This window comes from Heteronotia binoei, chromosome 10, assembly GCF_032191835.1.
Source record: "Heteronotia binoei isolate CCM8104 ecotype False Entrance Well chromosome 10, APGP_CSIRO_Hbin_v1, whole genome shotgun sequence".
Classification (NCBI taxonomy): domain Eukaryota; kingdom Metazoa; phylum Chordata; class Lepidosauria; order Squamata; family Gekkonidae; genus Heteronotia; species Heteronotia binoei.
This window is the reverse complement of record NC_083232.1, coordinates 32973573-32990334: the sequence shown is the minus strand read 5'-3', so window position 1 is coordinate 32990334 and position 16762 is coordinate 32973573. Positions and strand designations below refer to the sequence as shown.

Here is a 16762-nt window from a genome sequence, read left to right as displayed (position 1 = left end):
TTATCAGACCAGGTTTTTCTCTGTCAGTTTACAAAGACATACTTTTCTTCATAGAATTCTTCCAGGTATGGATAGGCACCTACCTTAGGGGTGCCAACTCCTGCTTAGGAAATTCCTGGTGATCTCAGGGGGCACTGCCTAAAAAGATGGAGTTTGGGGAGGGGTGGGAGCTCAGTGGGAATGTGATGTTATAGAGTCCACCATAGAGCTTACATGTTAGTCCGTTTTAATGTATTACCTTCAGCAATACTTCACTGGATGTTTCAAAAGATTCCATATGCTCAAAGAGTATGTGGCTGTGGAAGGAATGAAGTAGAAAGCATCAAGCATGTTTCCTGCACTGTACCTATTATTCTGACATTTGTTTATTTATTTACATTGGTTAATATGGGAGCTAAAAGGCCAATCAGATGAGCAAAAGAGGTGCCAAAGTTCCAGCATAGCATCTGGTGCCTTTCTTCAAAACAGACCCCAAGTTTCAAAAAGATTGGACCAAGGGATCCAATTCTATGAGTCCCAAAAGAAGGTGCCCCTATCCTCCATTATTTCCAACGGAGGGAAAGCATTTAAAAGGCACATGGTCCCTTTAAATGTGATGGCCTGAACTCTCTTTGTAGTTCAATCATGCCTGTCACAACCTTGCCCCTGGCTCCGCCCTCAAAGTCCCCAGATATGTCTTGAGTCAGACCTGGGAACCCTAGGGGTGAGTGGGGAGATTTCAACTATCCTCACATTGACTGGGTAAGCACATGCTTATTTCAATATATGTGAACATATGAAGCTGCCTTATACTGAATCAGACCCTTGGTCCATCAAAGTCATTATTGTCTTCTCAGACTGGCAGTGGCTCTTCAGGGTCTCAAGCTGAGGATTTCCACGCCTACTTGCCTGGACCCTTTTTGGAGGTGCCAGGGATTGAACCTGGGACCTTCTGCTTACCAAGCAGATGCTCTACCACTGAGCCATCGTCCCTGTGAAATCTCCCTGGTAAAAACCATTTGGAAGAATGACTCTGCTGCAGAATTAATTTCTTGTGTCTGACAACAAGCAATCTCATGGTGACTCAGAAAATTCTAAGATTCACTTGGAGGCTTGTTGCCATGTTGTGTTCCAGAGAAAAATGGGGAGGCAGGGTAGATTAAGTGGCACCTTTGGGACTGGACCAACCTCTGTGGAGTGGGTGGATGTGTACATGTCTTTTAGATGAAAAGCTACTAAAAACTTTAAAAAAAAATTGTTCTAATTTGCTAATGTACACCAGTCCAGTCAAATTTAACCTCCTACTCTTGGCTCTCGTAAGCAGAACAATTTTGGCACTCATAAGCAGAACAATTTAATAAGATGCTTCCGTTCTCTAATCATATCTTCTTGTACATGCAATTAAGAATTAACACTGTTTTCTTTTCTGCACTTGCCTGAGAAAGGAAAACAGGCAATATCCAAATGGTAATGCTTTTTTTCCCCTTGTAGGGGTGTTGTGAAAATGGACATCAACCTGCAGAAAGTGGACATTGACCAATGTTCAAGCGAAGGGTGGTTTTCTGGGACTCACAAATGCCATTTAAATAACTCCGAGGTAAGTGAATATGGAATCCAAATGTATTGTCAACCAATAATGATGAATTCTGCCATATTGCATTTTTAATTAGGCCTTGTTCTGATTTCCATACCTTGGAACAAGAAACTTTATGGATCACACATGGTCCTAGTGGCATTGATCACTGGAGCAAAATACATCTGTGGTTAATAGCTGCTGGTCCATTATGCAGCCCATGGAGTGTGGCTGTAATAAATGAGCTAATCTTTCCTTTTGGGGGAATGGGCTTAGTAGAGCATGCCAAAAGCCCTTCTCAGTCAGAAACGCACCCGTGTTTGCGTACTTGCAATCAGTGATAGAGAGCCAGTTTGGTGTAGTGGTTAAGTGTGCGGACTCTTATCTGGGAGAATCGGATTTGATTCCTCACTCCTCCACTTGCACCTGCTAGCATGGCCTTGGGTCAGCTATAGCTCTGGCAGAGGTTGTCCTTGAAAGGGCAGCTGCTGTGAGAGCCCTTTCCAGCCCCACCCACCTCACAGGGTGTCTGTTGTTGGGGAGGAAGGTAAAGGAGATTGTGAGCCGCTCTGAGACTCTTCGGAGTGGAGGGCGGGATATAAATCCAGTATCATCTTCTTCTTCTTCTTTAAGTATATGAAGGTCTGCCACTTAGAAGAGGGCAGGGAGCTGTTCCTGTTGGCAGCAGGATTTGCAATAACAGGTTTAATTTGCAGGTGGAAAGATATTGACTGGATATTAGGGGGGAAATTTTACAGTAAAAGTAGTTCAGCAGTTGAATCAGTTGCTTTGGGAAGTGGTAAACTCCCCCTCAGCAGTGACTGAATGAACACTTGTCAGGGATACTCTAGGGGTGGCCAAACTGCGGCTCGGGAGCCACATGTGGTTCTTTCAGGCATATTATGTGGCTCTCAGAGCCCCCAGTGCCCCGCTGGATGGCTTGAAGAAGGCATTTATCTCTTTAAATCACTTTGCCAACCCACCTGGCAGCTTGGACAATGCATTTAAAGTTAACTTTCTTTCCACCTTCCTCCGTCCCTTTCCTCAAAATCTGATGTCCATGTCTTTAGCTCTCAAACATCTGACATTAATTCTACGTGGCTCTTATGTTAAGCATGTTTGGCCACCCCTGCTCTAGGCTGATTCTGCATTGAGCAGGGGTTGGACTAAATGGCCGCTATGGCCCCTTCCAACTCTATCATTCTGTGATTCTATCTCTGCTGGGGAGATCCAAGGCCTCTGCGCATTGTCTCCCAGATCTAGAATCAACAGTCTTTGGGTAAAGGTACTTATCTGTCACCAACATGTGAACAGAATAAAGAGATAGCATTAGCTGAAGGATAGTCCCATGATGGACCTTGAACAGAGCTTTTCTTTGCCTAGCAGGTATGGAAATGAGGCTCTTCCTAAAATCTCAGGCTCCTCTCACAGCCGCAAGGAAAATCTCACAGTATTCATGTGTACAAAGTACTACTGAATTCATGTGTACAAAGTAAGCCACATGGTTGCAATGAACATCAACTTACTAAGGACAGAAATGCTGTAGATGGAAGATGCTCAGGTGAAGATACATCCCAAGGTGACTCATTAGTTCTTAGGTGTATGTGCAGTTCATGCGAGGGTGACATGTATAAAATAGGACTGGTGCTTTAATGAGATGAAGTGGGGCAGTGGTCTTGGATGGTGAATGGCGGGGCTGCTGCATTCATATTCACCTCCTTTGCTCACACCTCTTGCTACTATGTCCAGGGCTTTTTTTGGAACAGGAATGCACAGGAACGCAGTTCCAGCCGGCTTGGTGTCGGGAGTCTTGCCTAATATGCAAATGAATTCCAGCTGTGTGAAACAATGGTAACATCAGGGTGTGTGGCCTAATATGCAAATAAGTTCCTGCTAGGCTTTTTCTACAAGAAAAGCCCTGACCATGTCACACCCTCGCACAGGAACTGGGGCATTTAAGGCTCCTCCTCTCTGCATTCCTCAGACAGTATGGCAATCCATGCATGCCTAGTAGGGCTTCCTGAGCTCTCAGGCCAGGAATCTCACCAGTGTTTGGCAAGCCCTATTAGGCACACACAAGTCACCACACTATTGAAAGCTGTCTGGAGAATGAGGAGACTGGTTGACCGATTTGGATGGAGACAGTGGGCAGAGTTGGCAGTGGGTGGCGGCCTTATGTGGCCCCCGCTTTGAGTTGCTGCTGTGAGTAATGTTATGACTTTGGACACAGGACTGATTTTTCAGGAGTGCTGCTGTTGTGTGTCTCCCAATCTGATGCATGTTTACTTGGAGATAAATCTTGCTTGAGCCCAATGGCAGATGCATCTGAGTAAGGCTGCCTCGGATTGCAGTCTTAGACAAGAAGCGGCAGAATGAATAGAAAAAGCAGGCCGTTTCCTCTTCTGCAAATGATCAGTCACTTCCTCTGCCATTTGCTTTACACATTGTATGCTTTAGGCTGAATTTGTACATGAGCCTTAAGAAATTTCTGTATAAGGATCAGCATCTTTTCAAGATTCCCCCTCCCTTTTTGTTCCTCCTGTTCCCCGTGAAAGGTTTGAATGCTATAAATAGCTATAATTACCTTCTGCATACTGTCTGACTGATGGAGAACATTAGAAACACAGTTAATTATAGCACAAACAAATCAACTGCTAGTTTTTTAAACAACAGTATTTGACAATACTGTCTTCCTTTGGCATAGCCTCTTGGGGAAGGGAAAAGGAAATAAAATGGTGCTTCTTTTAATGTTACAGCTCCCCTCCCCCCACTTTGCCTTTGGCACCTTTTAGTGTTGCCATTCCTTTCTGCTTTTTTTTTTTGCATAATGTTAGCAAGATTGTATGAGCAGTGACACTCACCCATCAACTGCTTTGGATTGAGGTTCCTTCCAGGTAAACTGAGTAACCCAGGATGAGTGAAGGGGCATTGATTCATACATGTTTAGGGTTGCCAAGTCCAATTCAACAAAAATCTGGGGACTTTGGGGGTGGAGCCAGGAGACTTTGGGGGTGGAGCCAGGAGACATTAAGGTGGAGCCAAGAGCAAGGTTGAGACAAGCATCATTGAACTCCAAAGGGAGTTCTGGCTATCACATTTAAAGGGACCACGCACCTTTTAAACGCCTTCCTTCCGCTGGAAATAATGAAAGATAGGAACACCTACTTTGGGGGCTTATAGGATTGGACCCCCTGGTCCAGTATTTTTGAAACTTGAGGGGTGTTTGGAGGAGAGACCTCGGATACTATGCTGAAAATTTGGTGCCTCTACCTCAAAAAACAGCCCCCCCTGAGTCCCAGATACCCATGGGTCAATTCTCCATTATACCCTATGGGAATCAGTCTCCATCAAGTGAAATGGAGTGCCCCACAGACATTTCCCTCCCCCTTGCTTTCTGATGACTCTGAAGCCGGGGGAAGGCATCCAAACCAGGGTATCCCCTGCCTCCACCTGGGGATTGGCAACCCTATACATGTCTGGTCATGAGTTGGTGATGGCCACATCTAAGGGTGGGTTGCATCATACATCTAACACTCCAGATAATATTCTCACGTCATCCTACATTAAATGAAATGACACTTTTCAGTGGAATTAGTCCATAACTTCTCCAACCTATGATGATGTGCCATCAAATTGCAAACAACTGATGGAGTTTTCAAGGCAAGAGATGAGCAGAGGCGGTTTGCCGTTGTCTTCCTTTGTGTAGCACCCCCATTTTTCCATGGTGGTCTCCCATGCAAGTACTAACCAGGGCCAATGCAGCTTCACTTCCAAGCTCTGACAAGCTCAGGCGAGTCAGGGCTATTCAGGCTGCTAACCTGTTATAAAGCACTGCTTAATTGTTAGGGTACCAAGGGGAACCTGTCCACAGGCCACTAGGCCTTTAAATGCTAGAGTAATACTGTGGTGCCTAGCAAATGGTGCTGTGTGTGAGGTTTCTGGAAAACCCAATGCTGTATAGAAGCTGAGTGACAGCAAAAGCTGTGCAGAAATATCTTGTGATTTATAGCAGCTCTCCAGGGTTTCCACAGAGGACATTCATATCACCTACCACCTGATCTTTTTAACCAGAGCTTTTTTGGGGTAGAAAGAGCCCAGCAGGAACTCATTTTCATATTAGGCCACACTCCCTGATGCTAAGCTGCATTCCTGAGCGTTCCTGCTAAAAAAAAAAAAAAAGCCCTGCTTTTAAAGGGAGATGCTGGAGTCTGAACCGCCTCCTTCATGACAAGCAGATGTTCTACCACTGAGGCTTTTCCCATCTCCCACTGTAGGTTGGGAAATTCCTAGAGATTTGAGGTGGGCAGGGCATTTTCTTCTGGAAAAAGAGGTGCCTGAACTCTCAAGAGGGAAATTAGAAACACATGGGTACCTCTCATGAGCTTTTAAACATTTTTTGAGAATTTTGTTTCCACAAATTGGTTCTGGAACTGTGTTCCTCTGTGTTCCCCCAGAAAAAAGCCCTGAAGAGAGAAAGAAAATGGCTCTTCCACTCTATTAATAACTTCCTACTTTTGCATTATTCATTACACTTCTGCGAATACTTTTGTTTTTCATGCAGCAAAAATGTTCCAACCTCTTGAATTCCCACATAAGCATTCCATGAATTTATTTCCCTTCCTAGCCTGTGGCTAACAGTCTGCTGGCATGTGATGAGGTAGTTAACTGCTTAGGGAAACTCAGGTTGTCAATACAAAAAATTCACTAGGACAAAGATTGCAACTGGTTTGTCTCAATGCTTTTTGCTGCTGTTTTCTGAAATTTCCCCACAGCTCTGTGATTTCCTTTCAGAGATGCAGCAACAGCAAGCAGAACTCTGTACAGTACTCTAAATGTGGCTGCATTACAGATTTGTATAATTGTATTTATTAAGCTTGCTATTATGCTTACACCCCCTACCCTAATAATTCCTAAAGTCAGATGTTTATTATTTATTTAGGTATTTATACCCCACTTTTCTCTTCAGTGGGGGCCTCAAACTGCTTATTACATTGTCAATCAATCAATTCTTTATTACAGTCCAAGGACCAGCCTTATTACATTGTTCTCCTCTCTTCTATTTTATCTTCACTACAAACACTCTTTAAGGTAGGTTAGGTTGACAGAGAGTTATTGGCTCAAGATCCTCCAATGACCTTTTATCGTTAGGTGGATCTGTAACTGGTTGACAGATCTCACCCAAAGAGTGCTTGTGAATGGTTCGTCATCCTCTTAGGGAGGAGTGACAAGTGGAGCGCTTCAAGGATCTGTCCTGGGACCTCTTTTATGTAACATCTTTATAAATTATTTGGATGAAGGAATAGAGGAAATGTTTATTAAATGTGCAGTTAATACTAAATTGGGAGGGGTAGCAAGTACAGTAGAATAGTGTTCCCCAACCTTTTTGGCACCAGGGACCAGTTTTGTGGAAGACAATTTTTCCAGGGACCAAGCTGGGTGGGGGGGCGGGGACTGGTTTTAGGATTATACAATTGTGCACTTTATTTCTATTAGTTTGGCATGGTGGTTAAGTGTGCAGACTCTTATCTGGGAGAACTGGGTTTGATTTCCCACTCCTCCATTTGCAGCTGCTGGGTCAGTTATAGCTCTTGCAGAGTTGTTCTTGAAAGGGCAGCTTCTCTGAGAGCTCTCTCAGCCCCACCCACCCCACAGGGTGTCTGTTGTGGGAGAGAAAGGTAAAGGAGATTGTGAGCCACTCTAAGACTCTGAAATTTGGAGTGGAGGGCAGGATATAAATTCAATGTTTTATTATTATTATTACTGTATTGTAATATATAATGAAATAATTATACAACTCACGGACCGGTTGCTAACAGGCCACGGACCGGTACTGGTCCACAGCCAGGGGGTTGGGAACCCCTTCAGTAGAAGACAGAGTAAGGATACAGGATGATCTTGACAGGTTGGAAAACTAGGCTAAAACAAATAAAATGAATTTTAACAGGGATAAATGTAAAGTTCTGCTTTTAGGTAGGAAAATTCCAATGCATAATTATAGGATGGGGGAGACTTGTCTTGGCAGTAGTTTGTGCGAGAAGGATCTAGGGGTCTTCGCAGACCATACACTGAACATGAGTCGGTAGTGTGATGTGGTAGCTAAAAAGGCCAATGCAATTTTGGGCTGTAACAACATAAGTATAGTGTCCCGATCACATGAAGTGATGGTATCGCTTTACTCTGCTCTGCTTAGACCTCACCTAGAGTATTGTGTTCAGTTTTGGGCACCATGATTTAAGGACATAAAGCTGGAGCATGTCCAGAGGAGGGCTAAGAAGATCGTGAGGGGTCTGGAGACCAAGTCCTATGGGAAAAGGTTTAAAGAGCTGGGTATATTTAGCTTGTAGAGGAGATGACTGAGAGGTGATATGATCACCACCATCAAGTACTTGAAGGGCTGTCATACAGAAGATGGTGCAGAGTTGTTTTCTATGACTCCAGAAGGTCAGACCAGAATGAACCAGTTGGAATTATATCAAAGGAGTTTTCGACTAAACGTTAGGAAGAACTTCCTGACAGAGTGGTTCCTCAGTGGAACAAACTTCCTCAAGAGGTGGTGGGTTCTCTTTCTTTGGAAGTTTTTAAACAGAGGCTAGATATTCATGCTGATTCTGTGAACTTAGGCAGATCATGAGGGCAGGAAGGGCTGCATCAGTGCTTAGTTCTTGTGGCTCCTTCTTACACGCCCAGGGAAATGCTGTTTGGCACTTTGTGGTTAGGCAGCAATTTGTCTCCAGGTCAGTTTGACCAGGGATCCTGGAGAGGGTTATTTTTGCCCTCTTCTGGGGTATGGAGCAGGTGTCACTGTGTGTGTGTGTGTGGAGGTACTTGTGAATTTCCTGCACTGTGCTAGATGACCCTGGAGGTCTCTTCCGATTCTGTGATTCTATGACCTTCCGTGGCAGAGTGGGGATTCAAACTTAGACTTTTTGGATCCTACGCTGACTCTTTAACCCACACACCATAGTGTATTGGCATTTTCTATATACTTTTCAGTATGACCCCAAGATCTCTTCCTGGATTACCACAGGCAATTTAGACCCCCACCCCAGTGGTACATTAAGTTAGTAATTCTTTTCTTTACCATCATGTGCATTTGCATTTATTACTCCATTATCAGTTTTGAGAGACTCTTTTGGAGCTCTTTACAGTGTGCCTTATATTCCTTATTCAAGCATACTCAACTTATCATCTATGTATGTTTTGGTCTTTCTCAGCTGACAGTTGAAAGATTCGTATTGATGGATGAGGATATATAAAATGAGAAATGTCTTGCATATGAATGAAGTGGGAGCAGCCGTATGTCAGGTTCCATTCCCCAGGGCTATTTTTTTCCTCACAGGAAAAGTTTACGTCCCCTACCCCCGTTTTATGACTACTTCAGAGCCTTGCATTTTTAAACATATTTAAAAAACACTTCAATTAGCAAATAAATGTATCTTCAAGCAAAATAATACAAACATCCAAAAGAAGGAAGTGCTCTGAAATGTCTTTTCATTGGGAAAGCAACGGGGAATTGTATGATGGTGCCTGAAGATTAGGGAGGTTTATTTATCTCTAGTCCAGTTCACTATCAGAAGCCCCCTCCACTCTAGGCCGAGTGGTTCCACGTGGGAGTGTACTGAAGGGCTACTGCCTGGTTTGGGGCCCTAGAAATGATGCTTTCCCTCACTAAGAATGTGCCATGACACTCTCCTCTCCTCCACTTAATCTGCCCTCCAACTTATACATATCCACACACCGCATACATTTCTATATGTTGGTGAGGCAGGGTTAAAGGAATCTGGAGAGGACCTGCTTCTTTCCCTAAGAATTTTTCCAGTCAAAAAATGGGAGAACTTCCCAGAGGTCCCTGTGACATCACTGATTTTTGGGGCTTCCTGGGAGGGAGTGAAGCACCACCCTTTCATGAGAGAGTCTTGGTCCACTGTCCCTCATAGGTGCTTCTCATTGGGCAATGGGAGGCCTCTGTGACATTGCAGCCTCACACAGCTGATGGGAGTGAATGCACCAGGTGTTCCTGATTGGTGGTGGGTCCTCTTCAAGGCTTTAATGGGCCTTGGCACTATATTGATCCCTGGTGATAGGCCTGTACTTAGGGCTTAGAACCTTGCAGGGTTCTTCTGAGGGAGGTGTCAGATATAAGTGGGGCTTTTTTTAGCAGGAACGCACAGGAACACAGTTCTGACTGACTTGGTGTCAGGGGGTGTGGTCTAATATGCAAATGAGTTCCTGCTGGGCTTTTCCAGCAAAAATTACCCTGGGTATAAGCAATGATGCCACCATGTAGGCTCTGAGCATATAGTTGTAGGTGACCATAGGGTTGCCAAGTCCAATTCAAGAAATATCTGGGGACTTTGGGGGTGGCGCCAGGAGACTTTGGGGGTGGAGCCAAGAGACATTGGGGGCGGAGCCAGGAGCACGGGTGTGACAAGCAGAATTGAATTCCAAGGGAGTTCTGGCCATCACATTTAAAGGGACAGCACACCTTTTAAAATGCCTTCCTTCCATAGAAAATAATGAAGGATAGGGGCACCTTCTTTTGGGGCTCGTAGAATTGGACCCCCTAGTCCAATACTTTTGAAACTTGGGGGGTATTTTGGGAAGAGGCACTAGATGCTATACTGAAAATTTGGCACCTCTACCTCAAAAAACAGCCCTCCCCAGAGCCCCCGATACCAGCGGATCGATTCCCCATCATTCCTTATGGGAATTGTTCATGGAGGTGCATAATGGCTGTGGGGGTGGGGCTTCCCCCACCGGCCAGCTGGCTGGGGGAGGGGGGAAGACTAAAACCGGGGGATCCCCCGCTGGGACCTGGGGATTGGGAAGCCTAGGTGACCATTTTATTTATTTATTTAATTTATTTGTTTTAGTAGACTTATATTCTGCCATTTCCCATGGGTGGGCTCAGGGCAGATGACAGCAGATAACAACATAGATTAAATAACAGTCAGTAAAAGATTTAAAGATTTATCTCGGAGATGGTGTTTAGATTTGAGTTTGGCATTCTCTGCCTGAGTATCTCAGCAGCGGATCTACTGTGGTTTTTAATTGTTTTGCGTGCCAAATAAATGCAAGTGTGATTGCACTGCTTAGATTGTTTTTAGACCTTGAGAGCATGAGCAAAAGCATGACAGGATGTCAAAAAGCAGGAGTTAATGAATGATGCATGAGAATGTCTGCAGTTACTGTGCCTTTCACTCTTAAAACCGAGGCTGAGCTCCAGTTGTTTCTACAGACTGAGCCACATGGCAGCTGCTTAAAAAGAGGGGAGTGTTCCCAACTATGGAATAGTATATTACTTCACTGGAGGTCAGAAAACAGGCTTAAACAGCTTTAATAAAACAGGACTGATCTAGAGCATAACAAAGGCCTACCCATCTATCTGGAATTGCTGGGAAGGGGAACAGTGGGGGAAGTTACTGATGATTTCACCTTCTAGAAAAACAAGATTTCCTGCTTTGATTAATGGGTTCATGAGAAGAGCTGAAGTCCTTTTAAAACAGACATCTTGCTTAAATGGGAAATTCAAATGATTTTTGTTCCTCCCTGTATTTTTCTTCTTTTCTTCAGAGCATTCAAGAGCCAGAATGTGGGAGTGGTTGATGGGTTGGACTACGATCTGGGAAGGCCCAGGTTCAAATCCCTGCACTGATGTGCAAACTGACTGGATGAGCCTGGGCCAGTCATAGGGCTATTATAGGATAAAATGGAAGAGCTGGAAATGTAGTAAGCTACTTTGGGTCCCTTCTGGGCAGGAAAGTGGGATACAAAAGTAGGTCAAAAACGTTCTCTACATCTTGATGGCACTCTATACAGTAAAAAGGCTATTTCCCATCCCTGCAAGGTTATCTACAGTAAGGATAGCTCTTCTTCTCTTCCATTAGAGGGATATATCAGTGTAAATGGATTATGGTAATAAAACTCTAGAAGAAAACTGCATTGCAATGATAGGAGAAGACCATTCACTTGGAATCACATATACATATAAGAAGCTGTATTTGCTAAGTAAGAGCAGTGGTCTTTTTCGGTCATCTAGGTTGCTAGGGCAAAGAATACAACAGCTGAGACTATCAGCCCCACTTTCTGTGACACATGAGTATAAGGTCCATTGCAATCAATGGGACTTAATTCCAAGTAAATCATGGAGCACAGCCCAGACCAGTAAAGTACTATTGAATCACTTGTGCTAATGCTTACACCTAGATTTACATCTCTTCAATTGAAAACCAATGAGTCTGAAATGTGCTCCAATTTGATTGTATTGTGTCTGCGCTTGAGCTGGCAGAGAGGGCATTGACAGGAACAGTTTTACACCAAGTAAGGCAAAATAAGGTTCATTAGGTAGTGCCGTAACTAAACTTGTGAAGATGTCATGTACAAAGTACAAAGTGGTTCATGCAGTCGGGGCTGGCCCTGCCACCAGGCAAACGAGGCAATTGTCTAGGGCGCCAGCCTTCTGGGGGTGCCAAATTGTGCACCCCCGTGTGACTCGGTGACATTATCAGTGTATGTGCGGGAGGGTGTATGTGCCAGAAGTTAGCCTTGCCTAGGGTGCCGGACAGTCTAGGGCTGGCCCCAAATGTAGGTCAGGATCATCTGCTCTGACAAGCAATGATTCTCCAGTGTCTTGGCACAGAAAGGTCTTTCCTAACCCCAGTGACTTCAGATTTTTTAACTGATGATCCAAGGACTGAATGTGGGACCTTCTGCATGCCAAGCGGGCACTCTGCTTCTGAGCCATTGTCCATCTCGGTCAAAGTGAGCTTTGAGTTTTAATAGAAACCTCATACCACGTTAAATACAGGATGAAATATTAGGCTTCTATAATAAGGTCTAAATCCACATGGAGGACAAAGGCTCAAGCAAATGGGACTAATAGTATGAAAGATCTAAAATGGCAAGATTTGACATTTAATATGCTTAACGATCAGCAGTACGGCCGGTGTGCTGTGTGCTTCTGGGACCGTCTCTGCCAAAGCCAGAACGAGGGTGTCAGGAGGCCGCGTTTCTATTTACACTCTTTGCAGAAGGAGCAAAATATGAATAAGTAGGTCATGGCGGCTGGAAGCTTTTTTTTGTTACTGCTGCTAGGGAGGATGTGCTGTTGAATGCAGCAGGGTAAGTAAAATGATAAGAGGAAGGAAGCACATTCTATATAGAGCAAGGCTTCTGTAGGGTTATAAACCTTAGAAGGGTAGGTTTCTCAAGAAGATGGTAGCAGCATTACGTTAAATAAATTGATTAAAAGTCACATGTGCCCTTGATTAATTGGGCAGTTGTTTTTCCATTTGTTACTCAAGAACAAGGTTAATTATTTCAATACAAAAACATTGGAAATTATGGGTCAGGAACCTTCTTGGTGGTAGAAAGTGCTGTCAAGTTCTCCAGGCAAGCAACGTTCAGAGGTGTTTTGCCATTGCCTGCCTCTGTGTCATAATCCTGGTATTCTTTGGAGGTCTCCCATCCAACTGACACTGTTTAGCTTCTGAGATCTGATGAGAGTGGACTAGCCTAAGCTATCCAGGGCAGGGCAGGAAACTTCTTAGAAGAGGCATTGCTTTCTCTTATGCAAGGGAGTGTTTTTTAGTTTACACTGGGTAAAAAGAAGCAAAGTTAAGTAGATTAGTGAATTATTGAAGTACTCGAACTCTGTTTTAGAGGGGACATGGTGGAGATTTGCAAAATGAGAATGTAGAGAAACCAAACAAAGAGAATAGTGTGGTATGGTGGTTGGAGAGTTAGACTTGGATTTGGGAGACCCCAGTGTGAACCCACTTGGAAGGTTGCCAGTGGGTGTGATCATACGAGCACTTTTGAACTGTGGTCCTTGTTCCTCCTGACTGGATTTAAAGTGCTTGATCAGACAGTAACATCTGCTTCCTGTTCTGCAGCCGTCAGCCTCCCACTTTCCCAACTTTCCCAACTCTGTGGAAAGTCCAGTATGGGCTGGACCTACCAGCTTAATCTTGGAGGAATGTCAACTATGAAGTCAGGTGGGGCAGGTAACAGGGGAGATGTCTGATTGAAACAAAATGGAACAAAAAGGTTAAGAGCAAATTAGAACCATGACAACAGCTGGATAAACTGCCTGTCTGATCATGGCCAGTGACTTGTTTTAGAGTCAACCCTTGTTTTACAGGGTTGTTGTGAGGATGAAATGGATGTGAGGAGAACAATATAAGCTGGTGTATTTCCCAATCCTATATCTAATTCCCAGGGGTCATCTTGTAGAAAATAGGTGGTGGAGCTCATACAGGGATTCTATTCAATGGGCAAGGTGGGAAGGAGGAGGTGGAACTCTCAGAAAGGTTCAGGAGCTGTGCTCCTGTGAGCTCCTGCTGAATCCGAGGCCTGTCTTGAAGCTGTTTAATAACGTTTTGTATGTGAATATCTGGGCTTCTAGTGGCCATTGCTGGAGAGAGAATGCCAGGCTTGGTGGATCTCTGGCCTGATTTACAAAGCAGTTGATTTTATTCAAAATTGCTTTGCTTTAGTGACAACTGAAAAGTTTTGCCCATTCCATATTTTTTTAAAAATATTTTTTAATGTTTTTTAAGATACACACAGGAAAAAAGAACCTTTAGAAAAAGACATGGTTTTGTTTGGGTACATGATTTTGGGGGAAGGGTATATATGTATTTGTGATGCTCTGTATTCTTGGTGCTTGGGGAGGCCAACAGTGGGAGGGCTTCTAGTGTCCTTGCCCCATTGATGGACCTCCTGATGGCACCTGGTTTTTTGGCCACTGTGTGACACAGAGTGTTGGACTGGATGGGCCACTGGCCTGATCCAACATGGTTTCTCTTACATTCTTATGGTCTAATGTCCTGGCTTCACTGGTGAACCTCCTGATGGCACTTGGTTTTTTTGGCCACTGTGTGACACAGAGTGTTGGACTGGATGGGCCATTGGCCTGATCCAACATGGCTTCTCTTATGTTCTCATGTTCTTGTATACATTTGTTCTTCTCTGGCCCCATCCACTGGATTCAGAAGGAAGAAAAACATCTGAGTGATGAGTCTCTGCCCTCAAATGTCTCATCATCCAGTTACAAATTTTGTTTTAAATCTTGTTAAGATGTTCAAGGATTATATAGTAATGATCTTACTTCATTTGTGTACATAACCCTTTACTGTGCCGGCCTGCTTATTTCAACACAAATTTGCCAGGTCCCCACCAGCCACTGGCAGGGAATGGAGGGGGCCAGGTTGCCAGATCTAGATTGGGAAACTCCTGGAGACTTGGGGATGGAGCCTGGGGAGGACAGGGACCTCAATGAGGCACAAAGACATAGATTCCACCCTCCAAAACAACAGTTTTCTTCAGGGGAACTGACCTCTGCAGTGTGGAGATTTTTTGAGCAGGAACGCACAGGAATGCAGTTCCAGCTGGCTAGGTGTCAGGGGTGTGGTCTAATATGCAAACAAGTTCCTGCTGGACTTTTTCTGCAAAAAAACCTGTCGGAGATTAACTGTAATTCCTGGGATTCCCCAGGTCCCACCTCGAGGCTGGCATCCATATTTCAGCAGTTTAGTTTAGCTGCATTGGTTTCTTTAGTTACTTATATGATTTTTCCTTCTAACAAAGAGTGATAACTTTTGTTTATTCCATCATTGATTTTCTTGCACTTCCTTCAACATATCAAAAGAGGCCTTCATTGAGATTTTGGTGATCTGATGACAACAAACTTATGAAAACCTGTAAAGTTTTTTTCCCCCTCCCAGCTGCTTTAGTTAGAATGGATTTAGAGGGATATATCTCTGCTTACAGTTGTGCTATAAAATAGCTAGGAAGGTTAGTGACATATTGCTTTCTTATTTGACTCTAACTACCTTTGAAAGCAAGAATGAAGGTGGAAGATTTCCATGCTGTTTGAAATACTAGGCTGCTCCACTGGGTCTTCTTTTTCTTGGGAGTGAAATGTTTTCTCTTGACTTTTAGAATACAAAACTATTCCATTCCTTTCCACATGCTTGGGGCATTAGCATTTTCTGGCATGGCTGATGATAAACAAAATGTATTTTTTGAGTCATGCACACCAAGAGGACTGGAACACTCATACTTCTGATGCCTACATTGCTACAAGTAATAAGATAGCAAGAAAAACGAGCTCTCTTAGGAAGTTTGACAGCTAAATTAGGTCTCAGGAGTACAACATCCATCTTGAGATGCCACCTGCCCTTTGGAAACTGGAGTAATAGAAAGGCTAGCCAAATTCATATTTGTTACCATTGATGTTTGTGTGTTTTGATGTAATCCTTTTACCCCCCACTTAGGGTAACTTAAGGATGTCATTTTACTTCTACCCGTAAGCTTAGAATGCTTTACATCTCCCTGGAGCACAGGTTATTAAAAATAGACATTTAGGTATTGTGTAAGTGTTTTGTTTAGCATTGTACCATCTGCTAAAGGATCTTGGGAAAGAAGGAACATATGAACATATGAAGCTGCCTTATACTGAATCAGACCTTCGGTCCATCAAAGTCAGTATTGTCTTCTCAGACTGGCAGCGGCTCTCCAGGGTCTCAAGCTGAGATTTTTCACACCTATTTGCCTGGACCCTTTTTAGTTGGAGATGCCGGAGATTGAACCTGGGACTTCTGCTTACCAAGCAGATGCTCTACCACTTAGCCACAAAAGCACTCTCTCTCATTCTGTGTTATAACTCTTGCTTGTGTCTACTCTGCAAGTGTCATTTTTAATAGCCTACCAACCAGGGGGTCTAATTCTCTGAAATTTGGCATGGAAAATCCTCTGAGTTGTGAATAGATAAAAAATTATTTTTGTGAATAGATCTATTTTGTGAATAGATAAAAAATTATAGGTGGAAGTCCATTTCCTTTTGAAACAATGACAACCCAATATAATGAAGAATCCAGGCATAGTAAAGAATACCACCACTGACAACAATTAGTGTATACATCCCTATTCTACTGATATTAAGAGCTGTAGAATTTTGGGTATACCTAAAACACCATAAAATAATTCTTGTTGATGGCAGCTCAGTATATTCAGGATACACAAGCAGGATTCCTATGTGAAAGGAACCAGGGATCTCTCAGACTGTTACCCCTCCTAGTTTTGTTCACTTATATCTGAGATTGACAGAGGTGGAGCTATCAGACATTGGTCTTCATGAAGCTGTGAGCACCAAAGGGGTTGTCTGAACAAAAGATGGACTGATCAAGGAGACCTGGGTTAAGAGTC

The 16762-nt window shown here is 43.7% G+C and overlaps 1 protein-coding gene across 1 annotated transcript in view; it reads left to right on the top strand.

Annotated features, from left to right (window-relative positions):
• The window catches only part of GPR158 (G protein-coupled receptor 158), a 186986-nt gene that overhangs the window by 27658 nt on the left and 142566 nt on the right, over window positions 1–16762 (top strand). The window contains exon 2 of the mRNA XM_060248340.1: window positions 1471–1576. Coding sequence (XP_060104323.1) covers window positions 1471–1576 — 106 coding nt within the window. The remainder of the gene's footprint in view (window positions 1–1470; window positions 1577–16762) is intronic.